The following is a 20,769-nucleotide window of genomic DNA, read 5'->3' as shown; positions in this document are numbered from 1 at the left end:
CTTTGTGCCTTTATCTGATTATCAAATTTTAAATTTCCATAATTTTATCCTCTTTTAATTAATTTTCGTAAGATACCATTACACAAGTAAAAATAAAGAAATTATAATGGTAGAATATGTAAGTAAGTTTTAATTTTTAAAAGTCAAAACTAGTGTGTAGTTTTTTTGTTCTACTTTTAAAACCTTCCAGTTAATCTTATAATTTTTCTTTAAAAGGTTCATTGGTAAGATAAGACACTTCAGGTGAGGCAATGATAAAGATCTCAGAGTTATGATAATAGAATTAGTCAAGTCATCAACTTAGTTACAAACTGCGTCACTGGTATAGCTTTTAGTTTGATTTAATGTATACGTGAATAAATCTTACGAGAACTTTCTAAATAAATAGTCAAATGGATTTTAATTTGAAACATAAGTTCGGATATCAAAATTGGATTTTCATAATTAAAAATGCTAAAAAGGTTATTCATTGCATGGAGTTTTGTATCAGGCCTTGACCTTATACAATATAAACATTTTTCCTCAAATCCTTTGTGGTCACAGTCCAGTTGTAAATGAAATAAAAGTACCTCAATTGAATTTTTTTACAATCAAAACTCAAATTGAAGTCTGAATTTCAATCTCTTTAAATTAAGATATAATTTGATACCATATCAAAAAATATATTTTAAATCTAATTCAACGTTCCCAAACCAATTTGTAAAGAAAACTTTACACCTAGTTATATAATGTAATCTGAAATCTCGCATGCATGTAACAGATAAATACATAAACATACAGTGCATACATATATTTTGCTTCATATTTGGTCATGTCGTACAAAGTCACTTAACAAAATATTGCAGGGTGTACACATTATCTTTTTAAAGGAAAGAAATTCAAAAAGTAATGTAAAGTTATAGTGCATCGTGAAACTGGTGTATGTAAATAATCATATAAAACTTCTGCCTGTGTTCACGCACTCAGATAACCACAAGTCCATATTTTCTGAAATCTTTTGCCTTACTTTGTGAACTGCATCAGGAGAGGTGCAGTTTTTCTCGCTACCTGTAAAAATAAAAAAATTAAAATTTGGCTGATATTATAGCATGACTATGCAAGTTGGATATGAATTATCAGTTTATAAAAACTCAGTCATTTATTAAAAACATAAGAGTTGTGTTTGTTTGAAAGCTAGAGAAGATGTGACTATCATTTTATTAAAAACAGAATAAAGGTGAATGTTTATTTAAAAACTAAAAGATATATGAGTATTATTTAACATGACTTAGGAGAGGTAAGTGTAACTTTTTTTCTTATATAAAAAATTATTAAACTTTGTGCAAAGAAATCCAACTTCTCTTTTAATAAGCAAGATATTTCTATAGAAAATGAGAAACATTGTGAGCAATATGTTGCAGAGGAAATGAGACAGTTACCTTCAATGGCGAAAGGAGCTTGAGGACATCCTCGATAGTCAGAACAGTGGCCACAGTTAGAACATGAAACAAGGTAGGAAGGCACTGAAAGGTTTAATAGCAATTGTCAGCATTCAATTAATAACAGTATTGTTTGCATTGAACAACCAAGGCAGAATAATATCTACTTTTACCAAGTTGCTACATGATTCGGAATATTTGCTTTTCCCCCTTTATTACTCAAATAAATAATACCAGATAATGTTTGAGCTGTAGGCTAAGATCATGTTGCTAACATTCAAGCAATTGAACAGGGGAGATTACAGATTACTTAATGTAACTTTTATGGGAAATGAGCCACTCATTTGTCCTAGATAACCATTGAATAACAATGCATGTAGAATTCTAGAGAAATAGGGTTCAAGAATACCCCTACAGAAATAACAAGGATAACAAAAGTTACTGGCTAAATTCATAAAAATGTAACTGGCAACTCACTATCAGGAGATGAAGTTTGTTTGGAAGCATGGCGCCAAGGATCTTGGGAGCCGTTTGTAAATATTATTTTGGAACCTGTTCATGTACATCAGAATAGAATACATAAAATCAGGTCATCTTCAGGAAATATTTTGCACAGCAAAACCATAAGATGACATAAAAGATTGTACTAAAGAATTTGTTTAACATACTAACTTATAAATTTCAAATATGAAAACAGAGAATATAATTTTTTTCAAAATGACTACTTAAGCTCGTGTTCAGGATAACAATCATCAAGGTTCACTGGACATCTATGAAAAAATAAAGGATAAATAACAACCGTATATATAATATAATCGAGAAGTCAGAGTCATGTAAATATATTATTTATGAATTTGTACAAGTGTTGTTAAAATGACTGGGGTGTTTGAGGGGAGGAGAATAACATAAAATTCAGGCATAGGCAAGTTTCTTTACCAGCAATTTTTGTGCCACCGTAGTATAAATTAGTTGCATCAACGTCAGGAAAGGTGCCCTTTCCAAAGACATTTTCGCAAAGGTCCAAGTGGTATCTGCATTGTATGAGAGACCACTTAGTACAAATTAACAACATTATAAAGAAAAAAATTCAATAACTACAAACATCAAAAGTATAGTGGTGACAGAATCCTGTCAATAGAAGTATGTAAAGCCAACAGTAAGGATAAGGAACTTGCTTTGTGTCAACTTTTGAGGAGCGAATACTATCATTTGAGGGAGCCACCTGAAAGTATGCAACTTCAGTGCAAACTTGAAACCACCATAATCGAGCTGAACTGTCTTCATTAATATCTGTTCTTTTCAAGTACTTCTGATCATAACTCTGCACACTAACACCAAAAGTTCCAGCGTAGTACTCTTTAACATATTTGGCATAAGCATCCTGCAAGTTAAAATAATTGTTTACATCAGATGCATTAAACCACAAAGACAACTTTCTAATGAATTTAAAATGGTGATCCCATGCACAAGGCTGCCACCAGGTGCAGGTAGGGGAGGGTGCATGCGCACAACCTAACTCACAAGATAGAAGAAACCTTGCTATTGTGCCAAGACTTGCCCTCCAACAAATGAATGTAAAATAGAATAAAGACAACCACTGACGGATTAAATGCACTATCTCTTGCATATTACTTAAGAAAAACAACAAGTGACAAAATGAAAAACAAAACAGAAAATCATTTCAATGTGATAAGAAAAGAGGTGGATGGAGCTAATGACAAGACACTCAAAATCTAGAGTATTCCTATGTGACAAAATGCCAAATTACAGTTTAGTTATGAAGATTGTGATTAAGGGGCTGAATACATCAGCTAGTGTGGCCATAACGAAGTAATTGTAGTTAAGAAAACTAATAAAATAGATATGTGTAAAAAGGGGCAGCATAAACGAACATAACGAAGTAATTGGAGTCAGAGAAAACTAGTAAAGTAGATATGTTGAGAGTAAATATTTCAGATAAAAGGGGCAGCATAAACGAAGAACCACACCTTATTACAGTGTACATCATATTCAAAATTTAGACTTTACACCCCACCTTTTATGCAACGTGAGGAATAGAACAAATCTAGACTGAGTTGTATAAAATGACCAATAATCTTACATACTATAAACTATAATTTAGAGAGGCCAAAGGAAAAAGGAACTATATAAACTATTCATTTGCAAACAGGGTTAACAATTGGACGGGGTGAGAGCATCAGGTTGTCAGTAAATTATACTAAATCTCCCACCAGTACACACACACACACACATAAGGAGAGAAGAACTCCATCAACCAGTTTCATAATATTTGGGAAAAGGAACTAAGATGAAAAGCATACCACCAAGTCCTCTCCGTCCTTCTTAGCTTTAACTAGAGGTTCGCATACTTTATCTGGATTTCCATATTGAAACTGAAGGATTCAAAGATCCAGAAAAAAGAGAAGACTGTTAATGAAATTTAAATACACGAAAATGCAATTAATAATAAAACCAACATAATCGTAATACTTACTGCTGTAACAGCAGCATCAGCCAAATAATAAAAAAAGTCTCCATCTATTTCAAGCTGCAAAACAGAGGGAAATAATCAGTGCACAACATGACAAGCAAACTGGTAAGCCTAGTGAGCAAAATGTCCTGTGGCAAATTAATAATATGCTTTTGCAAGGAAAGTGTAACAAAGGAACAAATCATACATCATCTGCATCAAAAATGGCCTTCACTTTGCTTCCACTGCTTGCAAGCTTTTGTTCAACGAGTTGAGTAATTTCTTGCAGCACAGCTTTACATTCAGGACCTGCTGACACACCAATCTGCACGTGAAAAATAAAACCAATAACTCAAAATTTAGTGGAAATTAAATAAGATAAAACTTTATGCTCCCTTTATTTCCTTTTATCAATAGTTAAAAGAAAAACAATAGATCAACAAATGAAGAGAAACTTTTTGCTAAAATATTCTTACTATCTTTTCCATTTCATTCCTGGTAATTGTTGAGCATTTAAACATATAATGGTTACATTACATCTTTCTGTAAGCAATACTCTCTCTCCCTTTTAACATTGGAATACAATTGCATTGAAAATGACCATCAATTTAAAAATTATAAAAAAGCTTAAACAACACAAAGTGAAATGGAGGGAGTCAATGCTACAAAAGAAACAAAATATCTTCACCTGCTGATCAAATTCTGTGAAGTTATAAACAGCAAGAACAACTGCTGAACTTGCCAGACTTCCACATGTTAAATGGGGAAATTTAAGACGGAACCATGCACTGAGTGCTCCAGAATATGAGCCACCAAAAATGAACCAGGGGTTTTCAATTTTTGTTCTATTAAGCTTGGCATTTAAGGACTCCTGCATGAAATGACAGAAAAAAATCAAACAAAAAGGACAGGAAATCTGCAATCTAATAAACAATGAACACCATATCTAGGAATGGATTATTTAAAAATTTGACTCATGCCATAGACAAACCTGAAGTACAGTGAAAAAAAAATCAAACAGAAGAGGGAAATATGATTAATTGATATCTAGAAAGTATCCCAAAAATTATTAACACAAATTACTTGATTGGTTTAATAAAAAATACCTGAGCTATAATCAAACATGTTTGCAGAAAACTGTAAAACTAGAAATTGAGGCTTGGATGTTGGAGTAATGTACATGCAACTACAACTCTAATATGACGGAGAATGAGGCAGACCAAACCAGTAGACCCAGGAGGATTAGTAAACAGAATAAAGATGTTGTATACATCTATTTGTAGGATTGGCATTCTGTTTTGTTGAGATGGCATTCTGTTGGTGCATATTAGAATATTTTCAGTTAAAATATCTTAGCACATGGACCAACCTTCTACCACGTTATTTAGCCTTTCATACCTTGGATATGAACAATCTAGTCAATACTTCTTTTCTCATATCTTATCCTAGGAACTGCTTTTGACCTCAAACTCAGGAATATGTACTCTATCATTTGGTGCTTTCACCGGGAGTACCTCACTCCATTCTGACCATGGTTGGCATACTCGACCAAGAATGCAAGCTCTTGAGCTAATAAGTTGGAGGATATTGTTTAACTGTTGACTCATCTCCAACAAGGTGGAGAGGGTGGTCAACTGAATTGTGGCTTCCGAAGGGCGTTCTCCTATTGCTTTGCATGACTCAGTAAAATTTTTACACAAGCATTTTTTGAAGCTTGATGTCCCTTGATTTGATGGTGACAACCCTCATGGTTTGATCTTTAAGATTTCATAGTTCTTCTATTATCATGGAACTCCAGAAGAAGATTGAATCACAGCAGCCTCATTGCCTATACGCACATGGGGTTAAATACCTCTTCTTGTTGAGTTTCATGTACAGAAATCAAACATGAGGTGTCGACGCAACAGCCTAGCAAACTTACCCTTGTCACACCTCACAGGTTCACATTAAGATAAATTGCAAGATCATTTTTGCCTTGGTCACCAATGCCCACCATCGTCTATAACAACTCCGCGATTGACAAGAATGTTCACCCTCATGACTCACCATGCCACTCCCGTACTATCTCTCATATATCAATGACCTCCTTCACTACTTTTGGCTCCTCCACCAAAGGCTTGATTTAAGCATCTCACTAAGGTCGAAATAACAAATCCAAGTAAGCATGGTCTTTGCTTCAATTGTGACAAACAAATATGCATAAGGCCACAGTTGCCAAGTGAGATATATGGTGGCAGAAGAAGTTGACTTGTTTCAAGGAGCCTTAACCTAGAAGGCATTACACCTCAATTGTCTATAGAAGCCCAATCGGCCCAATTGATCCTTAATGTTTTGTCCACTAAAATTGCATCAAATCAAACGGGACAAATTCCCCACCATCCAGTAATGATCCTTGTTGATGGTTGGACTACCCATAACTTCATTAAAGATGCAACAACCTATGCTCTGGTCCTCACTTACAGCCCAACTTCATTGTTATGTGCAATGGTTGGGAATGGCGAACAATTGACATGTAATCAAGTTTGTAAAATGGAACAAGTATTGATTCAAGGTCAACAATTAATTGTGAACCTCTACCTCTTGGAAATGGGCAGCCTGGATGTAGTACAAGGAGTCAAATATTTGAAACAGCTTGATCCTATCTTAGAAGACTACCAAGGTCATCATCGTATGTGGAATTGAAGGGTGATACCAATTTTAGCACAAATCCACTCAGTTATAACCAAATATGTAAGATTGCACGAGATGACTACATAGCCTGGTTCTTTTCATTGCAGCATGGTAATTAGTATTGCATGATACACTATATGATACTATTGATTCAACACTATATGAAATCTGCAGCAAATAAGCATCATGTTATCTTATTTTTGAGGTTCATTTATGGGCTTATGTGGAGCTTCAACCATAATCTTTCTAAGCATTTTTATGGTCCTTATAGCGTGCTTGGCATCTAGGCCTTGTGGCTAACCCTTAGAACTGCCACATTAGACAAAGATACACATTTTTTTTACTTCTGCAACTTGAAGGCACGTGCAGCAGGTCCACCTACTACTAACGTAGATCAGATTCCATCATTCTTCATTGACAACAATCCTGTGGTGTTTCCTTAAGCAATATTGGGCCAAGACTACTTTTGCACATGACTCTCCTATCAAATTCGCCTTGTCCAATGGCATAGCTTATCCCCTGATGATGCCATGTGGGGGACTTGGGATGAGCTACTAGCTGCTTACAATCTTGAGGACAGGGTTGTTGTGGATAGGGTGATATGACGGAGAACAAGGCATCCCAAACTAGTAGGCCCAAGAGGATTAGAGAACAGAATAAAGGCATTGTATGCATCTATTATGAGTAGATTCTGTGTTGCTGAGATGGCACTCTATTAGGTATTCTGTTTGAATATTGTCTGTTAGAACGTCTATGCACATGGACCATCATTCTATCATGATATTTGGCCTTGTACCCTTCACTATTTTGGACATGCAGAGTCTAGTCGATATTTCCTTTCTCATATATTATCCTAGGACGCACCTCTGACCTCAAATTTTCAAACTCCAAGTACAATCACAATATATTCCGAGCGCAAGTAAAGTACAAAAACAAAAAATTGCCAAGGAGCAATCCGATTTCCGATTCTTACCATGCAAAATCAATTACTTCTTCTTTGAAACAATAAGAATATCCAAGATATCTTATACTGCATTCAATGCAAATCAACTTATTTTAAATAGATGAAAGTTAGGTAATCTGTGTAACAGAAAACATCATTCAAGAATCATCTCAATGCCACTGACCGGTGCCTTAATCTATATCCAAATGTCAATCAATCACACTAATCAATCTATATCCAAATGTCAATCAATCACACTAATCCTTTCTGATGAACGTTTATAGCTTTTTAAAATTTGGTTCTTTGCAACTTATATGTGAACAATGGCTTGCATGATTCATGCTCTTTTAGTCATCTAAAAAACTTCAAACAAAGAAATACCCACCGTTTTTTTCACCAAAATTTCTTAGGCCTACTATTTTAGTTGCGTCACTTCTACGAAATTGCTATCAACTATAACAGCAAAACAATGTAGCTTACCTGATAATACTGGCGAAAAGTGGCCAAATCAGAGAGTGCCTGCTTGGATGAAAGATATTTCAAATTTTCTGTCTCCAAAGAATTAAACGGAGAACTCTTTCCATAGTAGCGATGTTCCAGAGAAACCAAAGCTGCTCCAAACTTCTTTGCCAGTACCTAAAGACAGAAAAAAAACAAGGAAATATGTTTGTATTATTACGTTTCTTCAAAAAAAAAACATAATTATTTATTGGAACAAAAGAAAAAATCAGTCTTGTTGGGGAGTGGATCCTAACTTTTAAAGCGCTGCCATGCTTAAAATCTGTGTTTACCTCTCTCCTCAGACAGCCAATACAGCGGCCAACCCAATATTTGTTAGTACAGATGAGTACCCTTTTCCAACAAAAAAGAAAATACTCTCTCTCTCTGCCTAATTACAAGACTCAATTACCTAATTTATCAAGATTAAAGAAAATGGTTTATTGTTGGATGTAATAAACCTGTCATAAATTTATATATAATTTAAAACCACCCTTGTTATTTTCTATATTTTAATCAGTACAATTTCTTTCTCTTTTAATTATGGTTATTTTAGTCTAAAAGCAATTAATGCAACAGAAATTATAGATTGGGTATTAGGAAAATGAAACCGCATTTCATAAATAAAAAAAAGGAGAGTGCAATGCAAATTTGGACCAAGAATTTCGACTTACAGCTAGATAGTCATTTGCTATGCCATTGGCTGTGCCTTCACCACCGATTAACAAAAATATTGGTCCATCGGGAATCCGGAAATAGTCTAGGAACTCATAGTAACGCTGCCGGAACTGTCGGTGATCCTACAGGGAAACAACCAATTTTTTAGCACACAATTAAAAAAAAAAAAAACATATAAAGAACTATAATGCACTAAAAATTTCGCTTCTAATTTAGCAGTGAGAGAGAGGGGGCATACATAGGGAGAGAAGTGATCGAGGGTTTGGTCGAACCAGTGCTCCTGATTGGTGAGATATTTGCCCTCCGACAACTTATTGAGCAGCGTGCGAGGAGGAACAAGTCCGTAACTGAACGCCGGAAAAGAAACAAACAGCAACAACGTTAACGCTGTCGCAATCACCCAATCTTTCTGTTTCATCGCCATTGATACTCTGCTTCCTCGTGCTTCAGTTTGTGTTTTCTTGTGGGAATGGAATGATGTGGAGAGTCTTGTAACCTCAAATATTAAAATATATGCATCGTGTTACATGAGATCAAAAATAACAAAAAACTTCGTAGAAGGTGCATATTGCGTGACCCTTGTCCAGTGCTATTGTGTGACCCGTGCCCAAAAGGTGCATGTTGCTTAATCTCTGCACACATTGAAGGTGCTTATTAATGAAGTTTTGATTTTGATTTATTTTGAAGGTTTGAAGTTCTTGATAAAAAAATTTATTATTAGGTATTTCAGAAATTTTTTTAACATTTGTAGAGCTAAAATTAGTTTAAAAAATAAAAATTCATATTTAAATTTGAAGAGACTAAACAATTTACTTTTAAATTTTGAATTTTGAAATTAAAAGAAAAAATTACTTTCAAATTTAAGAAGCTAAGAAGAGGTAGGATATTTATGGATAAGATCTCATGGATCTAAATCATTTTAACTCTATTCAAATAGTTTGACTTAGATATTTAAGAACATGGATAAACTCGATTCATCTATTTTAAAATTAATTCACACCCACATATTATATATATATATATATATATATATATATAATTTAAATTATTTAATAAGAAAACATATATAATATACATTTAAAATTTATATAACAACGCATTTGTAAAATATATAATAATATTTATTATTTGGTATCCATTGATCCAAATCATTATTGATTGGGTTGGTTACAGATTTAGTAAATAAATAACATAGGTCTCATCCAAACTTTGTATTCAAGTTACCAGAAATTTCTTCGCTGAAATTTAACTTATGAACATTCCTAAAAGGTCACTTCTACTTTTAAGGACAAAAATCATTTTAAATTTGAAAAAGTAAAATAGAATTTAAACGTGAAATACAAGAAAAATGCTTTAGAAAAAATAAAATAAAAATGTCAATGTATTGGTTGTTATTTAATTACAGGGTTAACATGGATGTGATGTGAGTTCAGTCAATTATTTATTTATAACAATGTACAAAGGAGTATTTTTTCACATATTTAATTTTTTTTCCAACCGATGACTTTGAATTTTTTATATCTTAAATTTAAATATATTAAATCAATATCTTAAAAATTAACAAAAAATGTATTAAAATATATTAAATTTAAAACTAAAATACACATCAATATGTAAAATACAAAAAATATTAATATAATTAAATTTAAATTCAATAAAATGAAATAACACAATAAGAATTCAGAGACCCATTAACCTATGTGTTTTCACAAGTGTCTATTATAACAGTATTCATGAGAGATTATAAGACAACTTTTAAAGACTTTTTTTTTTACTTAGAACACTAACAAGAAAAATACCAAATTTAAAGAACTAGTAATACTTAGACCATTGTTGAATATTTTAGTGGAATATTTTGAAAGAGTTAAGGTGAAAAATAAATGTGGTAGAGAATGATATTTTAAATGTAAGTTAAAAATAATACATTTTTTACGATAAATAACCATTTTCAAAGAGAAAATTAGTTATATTATGTAAATTTAAAATCTTAGATTAATTATGTAACTGTGAAACCTTTAAATATATAAGTATTCATAATTCAAGAGAAATTTACAATACAATATTCGTGTATGCATCGCACAACATAGAAAATAGTTAATCATAGAATACTTGGTGACGAACACCATGAAACCTGTTTTCTTTTTTCAGAATTTTTCCTTACTTTTTAAAAAATTATTTACATGACAAATTTATAACTATTCATATATTATGATTATTTATATTCTTCATATATTCAGATTATTTAATGATAGTCCCAAAACCTATATGCCAATTTTATTATAATCTCATTCAAATATCTCTAATTATATTATGATAATAATCGTATATCAAATTGTTATATGATAATAAAAATATAATAAAATTATTATATATTTAAATATAATATTATCTCATGTATTAATTTGTTAAGAAATAAACTTTAAGTCTAACTCAATCTTACAAAACTGACATGTAAATTAAGGTTTGCACACACCCTCGAGGTATCTTAATAAACCTGATATTTGTGTATGAACAAATCATTAATACCTCGTGAGAGTGAATGCACATAAGTGGAAATCTTGAGCAAAGAGGAAAGAGAGATAACGAATATTATTGAATGAAGAATAATCGGTATTTTTCCAAAGAGAAAGGATTGCCATATATAGGCACAAACAGAGAGAGAAAGAAAAAAAACTTAAGTTAAACTGAAACAACTAATTGTGTAACAAAAATACTAGAAATAGGCTCTTCTTGATCGTTGGGAGGGAATTTTGGTTGTATATTTTGACAAGGTATATATATATATATATATATATATATATATATATATATATATATATATAAAACGTAAAATTAAACATTAATGGGTTCGATAGCGGGTGATACAATAAGTTTAACAAACAACCCAATTTCTTGATAGTAGGTGACTTAATAAACCAAACAAATAATAAATCTCTCTTTGATAAACTCTAACCCAGGAATATGATATTATATTAAGAGGTAAATTCCAAACCTAACTCATCCTTACAAAACCGATTTATAAGATAAGGTTTGCACTCTTTTATATAATTTCGTTAGTCAATTTGATATGTCCAACATAATTAATAATCAAAATATGAATAGTTAAACAATAATAATAATTACAAGTGAATTAAATGTTAAACAATGTGAGCAATCCGAGCTCCAAAATAATGGTAAATGAAATTACATATCTAAATAAAATAAAATAAAATGCTCTCACTAACTCAATATATCTAAATTCTTAAACAAACTCATATGAGTCACATACAAAAGCTCAAAAACTTAATATCTTAGTAGATCTACTAACATATTAGTATTGGAAGTCTCATATCAACTAAAGATAAAGTCAATTTAAAATATATAAGTGGGTGCAAATCTCACTTTACAAGTCGATTTTGTAGGATTGAATTAGGTTTAACAGTTCACTTCTTTACATGGTATCTGAGCATATCCTAACAAGATTTATTGTTTGTTGGACATATTGTTTCACCCTCTAATTGGATTGTAATTGGAACACCCATTAATATTTAGTCTCACGCCGAGTGAGGGATGTGCTAGAAGTCGCACATTGACTATAGATAAAACCAATTTAGAATATATATATATATATATATATATATATATATATATATATATATATATATATATATATATATATATTATAAGTGGGTACAAACCTCATCTTATAAGTCGATTTTGTAGAGTTGAATTAAAATAAAAGTTCACTTCTTAACTATTAGTTTCAATGTGTTTTGCCTTATAGTGTGAAAATTTAACTTCAATAAGCCGATATTTAATGTAAAAAATGCTTTTAATAAGACATTTTTTTATTTCAATTATCGTAATATATCATAATTGGACATATTTTTATAATTTAAAAACAATATATCAAATTTTGGTCCTTGTAGTTGGTTAGATTTTGACAAAGACGAGAGAAAAAAAATGAAGCAATAAGAAAACACAATCTACTTTCAAGAGAGAGTTTTGTTTAAAAAAATTCCTAACCAACTACAATATACTATGTATAACTTGTATCACCAAAATTCTAATGATGATAACATACGATAAATTGGTTAAGATAAATAAAGAAAAAATACACTGTACAATAAAAAATCACATTCACAACAATATATAAATATAACATAACTATTATTGATTTAATAATATATTTATATATATATATATATATAATTATTTATTTATTTATTGTATAGCTAACACATAAATTCATATTATTTTATAGGTAGAGATGTCAAAATTGGTTCCAACTTATGAGCCAATCCGGCTTATCACAGGTTCGAGTCAAGTTGGGTCGAGAAAAATTCAGTTATTTCAACAGTGGGTTGAACTTAACCCACCAACATTTTTTTACAATTTTTTAAAATCTTTTTTGTTATAATTATTTATTACTTTTAATTATATAGGTTCATAGTTTCATATTTTTAAATAGTTTAATGTTTAATTAGTTTTATTTGTCAAGTTATATATGTTGATACTTTAATATTTGATTATTATCTTTATAATAATATTTCGAGAATTAGGTAAACATTTTGATTCTACTATTATAACATATAAATTAAGTCAATTCACTTTTATTATAATACAATAAATATATAAAATAAATTATAAGAAAAAAATATTCATAAGTGAGTCAACCCACTAATCCACCAACCCGAAGTAGTTTGAGTTGGAGTGTCAAACACCATGAAGTAAAACAAGCAAGAAAGAAAAAGTATGTGCACAAGTGAATGATAATTTATATGACGCATAATTATAAAACATAGTCAAATTAATTCCTCAACTAAATCATAACACCATGAAGTATTATGTAAAAAAAAAAAAAAACGAGTAAGGAATTATTACAACTTTGAAACTCAAAACCCATTCAAAGCATGATATCTTGCATTTAAAATATAATTTAAGAAAATATCAGGATAAGTTATTACGTGATAACAAATATGAAATTAAATATGACAAATTATTACTAAATCCGTTTTACAACTAACCATATATTTTGCATATTAAATTAAGGATATTTATACTATTTCAGAATGTAATAATATATAATATTCAAATAGGTAATCACACTCTTACACTCTTACATGTTTCCATACTAATATTAAATAACTATGATATAGTAATAAATAATATCTTGAACCTTTCAACATTAAATAAAAGAGTCTATCATTTACCCTTATATGTAAAGTTCATAAGATTTAATAACTCAATGAAAACCCTTAACGAAATTTGCATACAATTATTGTATATCACAAAATCTACATAAACTCACCTCGTTAAAATTACAATTATATTTGGATATAAATGAAACCCAATCATATATGTCCTATAAATTTATCTTTAAAATTATCCATGTTAATAATCCATCCTTATATCTAAAAAGTGATTTTAATAAATATTTAAATGTAATGATTATACTAAGGATTAAACTAGTTATTTTTTTTCTTACATTTTCTTATGGAACATTATTATGTGCATGATAAATGAATAATAAAAATATAAATTCTTAAATAAATCGTAATTAAATATTTCATATTAATTAAAAATAAGATTAGTTTATAATATATAAGAATAATTCTCATTTTCAAAAAGATTTATTTTTTGAAAATGAATTATGCTTAAACTCATAATTTTTGTGCATATTTAGTTTCACATAAGAGACATTCAAAATATTGTGATGTACTTGTGATTATCAAAATCATGTTGATCAGTTGTTTGGTTGTTTTACAAAATCAATTTAAAAATAATAAATTCACGTTGGAAGAGAAATCACTTTTGATGATCACTTAAAGTTTATATATATATATATATATATATATATATGTTTGTAAATATATAATAGCTATGGATGAATATGAATTTGGGTAGCATATTTATAAGTCATAAGTCATTTGAGTACATACATACGCAAACACATTGGGTGAGTGCATGGTGAAGATACTTGTAATCAATCACATAAAATTCTTCCCTTCATCGCACTCAGATAGCCACAACTCCATATGTTTTGAAATCTGTAGCCTCACTCTGTGGACTGCATCAGGGGAGGAGCAGTTCTTTTCATTACCTGAAAAATATAAAAGAGTCGTTATCATCATACAATTGACCCATGTATGACAACAATTGGAGTACAAATGTTATGCATACCTTCAAGGGACAAAGGAAACAGAGGACATCCTCGTAAATCAGTGCAATGAGCACAATTAGAACATGCGATAGTGTAGGAAGGCACTGAAAGGTGTAATAACAATTAGATAGCATTCACTGAACAAATCAAAAGCTCAATGGCCATTGCAAAATGAAGACAGAACATTATATATATTCCATCACTGTAATAGGCGATGATGGTTCAGCACTCTTCTTAAAAATCAAGATGCCAAGAAGAATAATAAAGAGTGTTATTAACCCACGATCTGTAGATGAAGTTTGTTTGGATGCATGACGCCAAGGATCCTGTGAGCCATTTGAAAATATTATCTTTGAACCTGTTTATGTACACAAAGATGAGATCATGTCAAATTCAAGAAATAATGGAACCATGAGGGTCATATAAGCATATTCTTTATAAATTTTTGCATGCATTATTTGAATGAAGGGAAAAAAGAGAATAAACATCGAGGCATAAGCAAGTTTCTGAACCAGCAATTTTTGTGCCTCCGTAGTATAAATTAGTTGCATCCACATCAGGGAAAACGCCCTCTCCAAAGACATGTTTGCAAAGGTCCAAGTGGTATCTGTGATGTAAGGGGAAAGAACCCACAACCACAATGTTAAGATGTGTTAAATAAGAGCAAAGAATCGTGTCATTAGAGAAGTATATGAAGTGAAGAGTGAGGATAAAAGAACTTGCTTTGTGTCAAGTTTTGAGGAGCGAATACTATCATTTGATGGAGCCACTTGAAAGTTTGCAACTTCAGTGCAAACTTGGAACCACCATAATCTAGTGGAACTGTCTTCGTTGGTAGAAGTTTTTTTTAAGTAGTCCTGGTCATAAATCTTTACATTAAAACTAAAGGTTCCAAAGAAGAACTCTTTGACATACTTGGCATAAGCATCCTGCATATTGAATTATATAGTTTCCATCAGATGTGTTAGACTAAAAACACATAACTAGCCCCAAAGTGTGACAGAGGAAGGGGAAGGAATATATGTCATCACAACAGACATAGCAGGCTTGTAAGATGATTTTCATGTCGAAGCATTTAGATTTTGAACGTAGGATTAGCCACTAATAGATAGTAGAGGTGGCCATGCGAGCCGATCCAGCCCACTTAGGCCTAAACCACATAAGGTCTGCACATCCCGGGCTGGCTCGTCCCGCAATACACAATTTATGTGGGCTGCAATCACAGGTCCGTCCCGCACATCACTTGGTCCGTGGACCCGCGGACTCACCCCCCCCCTTTTTTTTTTTTAATTCTTATGATAAAAATTTCTATGTTTAAAAATTGGGAAACTTTTCAGCCACATGGATAGTTTAATGTGCTCATCGGCGCCTAACCCTGAGATGTGAATCATCCAAGGCACATTAGCATGGCGTACTTCTCCAGTTTGAACCGGGGTTTGAAACCAAACTTATCCTCAGGAGGATAGATGGGGCGATTCAGGTGAGATCCAATGTAGATCCAACTTTCTCTTCACTCGTGGGATCCGGGCGATCCGGGGGGACCACTACGGCTCCTCTCTTCTCGAGAATTCATACATCCCTTATCAGTATATGGACAATTATCTCTCGAGCACAGGTTTAGGTTTAAGTTCAAAAAATTAAGTAAAGACTTTGGGAAGTTTGATGATAAATTGATAATTAACATTTTCATCATATTCATATTCATATTATGACATACACAATGCATTCTTTAAATTTTAGCGCATTACAAAATATATTATACTTGTCTTTTCTAGTTATACAAAAAGTTGGAACGTTAATGCAAGAGTTCATAAAAAAAGTAACTAACATGCACAAATACAAGTTTTTTTTTTTTATACGGGCCGCAGGCCAACCCGCGCGGGCTTATGTCGGACTACTGCGGGCCTACGGGTTCACTATCCTAGCCCGTCCTGCATTTTTTTCGCGGGCCTACGGGCTGGCCCGACGGACCAGACTCATATTGTCATCCCTAATAGATAGTCTAATAGCAAGTATAATAATAGATTTAACAAACAACAAATTTCATTAAGATAAACTCTAATCCATGACAGTGATACTATGTTAAGAAATTGACTTTAAACCTAACTTAATCCTACCAAACTAGCTTGTAAAATAAAATTTGCATATTATAAATTAGTTTTATTTGTAGTCGATGTAAGACTTCTTTTAAGCAAAGTGAATTACCACCAAGTCCTCTCTTGCCTTCTTTGCTTTAACCATAGGATTGCATAATTCTTGAGGAGTTCCATTTTGAATCTGTAACATTCAAAAATCCATAAAAGGAGAATACATCAAAATGAATCTGAATACAAGAAAGGGAAATGACCAAGAGTAACAGCTAAAGTCATAGAGCTTACTGCTAAAGCAGCAGCATCAGCCACTAAATACATGAAGTCTCCATCTCTTTCAAGCTTCAAAACAGGGAAAAGGTGAAAATGCAACGTGAAAATCATACTAGATAGTCTACTCGGCAACGTGATTCATTAAAAAAAAAAGTAACTGAGGAACATATCATACACCATCTGCATTAAATGATGCCTTCAGTTCCTCTCCATTGGTTGCAAGTTTGTGCTCAATGAGTTGAGTAGTTTCTTGTAATACTGCTTTACATTCAGCACCTGCTGATGCACCAACCTGCATGTTAAAGATACAACTAAAAAATGGACTGAAATAAAATAAAAGGGAACTTCAAATGATTCATTCAGCATCTAGAAAAACTGGACATCAAATAAAAATCACTATCCTCTTCACCTGCTGATCATATTCTGCGTAGTTATAAACAGAATGAAGCACTGCAGAACTTGCAAGACTTCCACATGTTAAATGGGGAAACTTGAGACGGAACCATGCACTGAGTGCTCCAGCATATGAGCCACCAAAAACGAACCAGGGGTTTTCAATTTTTTTTCCACTAAGCTTTGCATTGAAGGAATTCTACGTGGAAATCACAGTAAGAAATCAAATAAAAATGAAGAGAAAAAACAAACAAAAGATGTATGTTAAACTGACAGCTAAAAAAGTATTGAAGAAATATTAACACAGAAATTGCTTGAAGAATTACCAGATATGCAGTAATCAAACAAGCACGCTGGAAACTATAGAATTTGAAACTATAATGAAGAATAGTGTTCTTGCAGTGATCTAAACAACTTCAAACTTGCCTGATAATAGTGACGAAAAACAGCCAAATCAAAAAGTGTCTGCTTGGATGAAAGATATTTTAAATTTTCTGTTTCCAAAGAGTCAAATGGTGAACTCTTTCCATAGTAGCGATGTTCTACAGAAACTATTGCTGCTCCAAACTTCTTTGCCAGTACCTATACATAAAACAAAATAAGGTATGAAGATTTGTTTATAATATTATCTTTTCATGGCAAAAGCCGCACCATTGTTCACAAATTTACAAGTAATGCCCTTTGCCAGTACCTCCATAGTGCCTATTTAATAAGTCTCAATTTCATAATTTTTACCAGTTTTCCTATTTTATTGGGAAAAGCCTTTGGGAATCAACCCTGATGCTAAAATGAGAAAATAAGTCAACAATACGGTATAAACAATGATACTTTCACCTATTTTTTTAATTCATTTTTAATTTATTATTTTAATACGCTTTTCAATTATTTATTTTGATTTTTTTAATAATATAATATAATCATTTAAAAATAATTAAAGTGACAAGTTAAAACTGAATCATAATATCGTTCTCCATTTATTTCCTACTAAAGTCCATGTGAATTTTGTATATCTACCACCTCATAAGAAGTAAATGCTCGGAAATAGCTAGTTTTGAAAACAGAATTTTTTATTTAACTTTTAAAATTTTAATAACATTTTCCTTCTATTTATGCTCTTAATTTTTGCATTAATATTTAAATAATTTTCACATATATTTATTTACTATACTAGATAGAGAAAGAAATAAATAGAATCTCAAAATAATGTTAAAAGACATATAAAATGGAAGAAACCAAAAACAGAGAGAAAAATAATACAACACAAAACTATATAACTATTATATTAAAATTATAAAAAATATTAAAAAATAAAGTAGCTAGAATAAAAAAACAGTGACTAAATAATGCGTCATGAATGCATGCAATAAAGATGTGGACCAAGATTTGCAACTTACAGCAACATAGTCATTCTCTATCCCACTCAATTCACTTTCACCGCCGATTACCAAGAAAATTGGTCCATCAGGAACATCAAAATACTCTACAAACTCATAGTATCGTTGCAGAAACTCACGCTGATCCTGCAGTGTAAATCTCATCACAACTTAAAGCTAAGAGATTCAATTCTACTTTGCATTTGCAGAGAAATAGAGAGAGAGAGAGAGAGAGAGAGAGAGAGAAAGAGAGAGAGATACATTGGGAGAGAAGTGATCGAGGGTTTGGTGAAACCAGAGGTCCTGAGTGGTGAGAAAAGTTCCCTGAGACAGTTTATTGAGCAGGGTAGGAGGAGAAACAAGTCCGTAACTGAAAGCAGGAAATGAAACAAACAGCAACAACGTTAACAGTGGTGTTGTGATCAACCAATTATGTTCTTTCATCGTCATTACTACTTTCGTTCTTTCCCTGTGAAAGTAGAATATTGTTGAAGGCGATGATATTTAAGCGTGTGGGGGTACACTGAAATCCACTGTGCATAAGAGAATAAATAATGAAAGCCAAAATGATATTTGAACACATTTTTTACACGCTTTTCACAGAGCTTACGTGGCTTTTTTAATTGTCATCGTCATTCTCATTTCTCTGTTGTTTTTTTCTGAACAAAGCAAACCTACTTTTTTTCTGAAGTGAAACATTCTCCGATCATTATCATTCTCATTCCTTCAATCGACATTTTCTCTTGTCTTTGACGGAGGTTCTATGTGTGGTGACGAGTTGGTAGATGTTATGAAGTTGTTGGTTATCAGTATATTTTGTTGTATTTGTTCTATAATATCGGTGTATTTTGTAAACTTTTTGTGGTCCACCAATGATTTGTAAATTTTGTTTGGATGACTAATGTGACTTAAAATTTTATTTAATCTACCATGAATGTGATTACAATTCACAACTATGAATCCTAATTACTTCCATAGGATAATGCACAATATACAAATAATTGGGATAATGCACAATATACAAATAATTGGGCTACATGGTATGACTTTTTATACAATTTTTTTAAATTTTCTCTCAATGAAACTTTTTTGAAAAATTAATGGGTTGTACTTCTGATCTATCACCAATGTGATTACAACTCAACCCTAAGTGCATCCATAGGATGATTATTTTGCAAAAATAAAAAATAAAGGTTTAAATATCTTTTTCGTCCTCATTTTCGTAATGTTTGTTGTGGATGGTCCTCATTTTTACCAAATGTTTAAAATGATCCTCATTTAATACAAATATTTGAGTTGGTTTAAAAATAAGACTTAATTAGTGATTTAATCCTCTAATTTATTGGTTTGGTTCATTTTAGTCATCTTACTTTTTGGTTCAATTTGGTCTTTTAATTCTTTAGAAATGTTCAACTTGGTCTTTTCTGTTAAGTTGACGTTAACGACTGTACATGTCACGTGTCATTTTGTAACATTTTCATTTTTAAATTTTTTTAATTTTTTTAAAAAAATTTAATTTAAAAAAAATGTCACATGTCACATCATGTCAATTTGTGAAATTTTTAATTGTTTTTAATTTTGATTTTATTTTTTAAAGGGTTAAATATATTTTTGATTTCTTAACTTTTCGTGAATATTTAAATTAGTCTTAGTCACTTTTTGAAATTTTGACCCAATTTAGTCCTCAAACTTTAGAAATGTGTGAATTTAGTCTTTTTAACCAAAATTTATTAAGTTTATTTGACATTTCATACATGTTTCATGATAGTATTTGAATTAACATTGAAGCGAATATGTGTCAAACAATGTAAATAACTTAAA

The 20,769-nt window shown here is 31.4% G+C and overlaps 2 protein-coding genes across 4 annotated transcripts; both read right to left on the bottom strand.

The window, feature by feature from the left end:
- Positions 1 to 765: 765 nt before the first annotated feature.
- LOC114175253 (putative serine protease EDA2) lies at positions 766 to 9,290 on the bottom strand. Its single transcript, XM_028060024.2, has 12 exons — positions 8,916 to 9,290; positions 8,674 to 8,799; positions 7,982 to 8,137; positions 4,577 to 4,759; positions 4,097 to 4,213; positions 3,913 to 3,966; positions 3,740 to 3,811; positions 2,594 to 2,799; positions 2,355 to 2,449; positions 1,896 to 1,970; positions 1,419 to 1,502; positions 766 to 1,047 (listed from the first exon to the last, which is right to left on the bottom strand). Exons 1-12 carry the CDS (start codon positions 9,099 to 9,101, stop codon positions 932 to 934), a joined length of 1,470 nt encoding a protein of 489 aa, XP_027915825.1. The 5' UTR covers positions 9,102 to 9,290; the 3' UTR covers positions 766 to 931.
- Positions 9,291 to 14,546: 5,256 nt separating this feature from the next.
- On the bottom strand, positions 14,547 to 19,490 carry LOC114176174 (putative serine protease EDA2). Of its 3 annotated transcripts, none has more exons than XR_014993367.1 (12): positions 19,210 to 19,484; positions 18,970 to 19,095; positions 18,002 to 18,157; positions 17,592 to 17,774; positions 17,358 to 17,474; positions 17,198 to 17,251; positions 17,025 to 17,096; positions 15,543 to 15,748; positions 15,332 to 15,426; positions 15,099 to 15,177; positions 14,840 to 14,923; positions 14,547 to 14,759 (listed from the first exon to the last, which is right to left on the bottom strand). XR_014993367.1 is itself a non-coding variant. In XM_085670561.1 (12 exons), the coding sequence occupies exons 1-12, from the start codon at positions 19,396 to 19,398 to the stop codon at positions 14,647 to 14,649; spliced, it is 1,398 nt and encodes a 465-aa protein (XP_085526687.1). In that variant the 5' UTR covers positions 19,399 to 19,490; the 3' UTR covers positions 14,547 to 14,646. The 3 variants fall into 3 exon arrangements, 2 of the variants coding, with proteins under 2 accessions (XP_085526687.1, XP_027916924.1); XM_085670561.1 differs by having other exon boundaries at positions 15,103 to 15,177; positions 15,543 to 15,676; positions 19,210 to 19,490; XM_028061123.2 differs by having other exon boundaries at positions 15,103 to 15,177; positions 19,210 to 19,482.
- Between the last annotated feature and the right edge of the window lie 1,279 nt (positions 19,491 to 20,769).

The sequence above is a fragment of the Vigna unguiculata genome, chromosome 3 (genome assembly GCF_037176805.1).
Source record: "Vigna unguiculata cultivar grain cowpea cultivar isolate G323 ecotype 2 chromosome 3, ASM3717680v1, whole genome shotgun sequence".
Lineage (NCBI taxonomy): Eukaryota > Viridiplantae > Streptophyta > Magnoliopsida > Fabales > Fabaceae > Vigna > Vigna unguiculata.
Note: the sequence above shows the minus strand (reverse complement) of the source record. Positions and strands in the feature narration are given on the sequence as shown.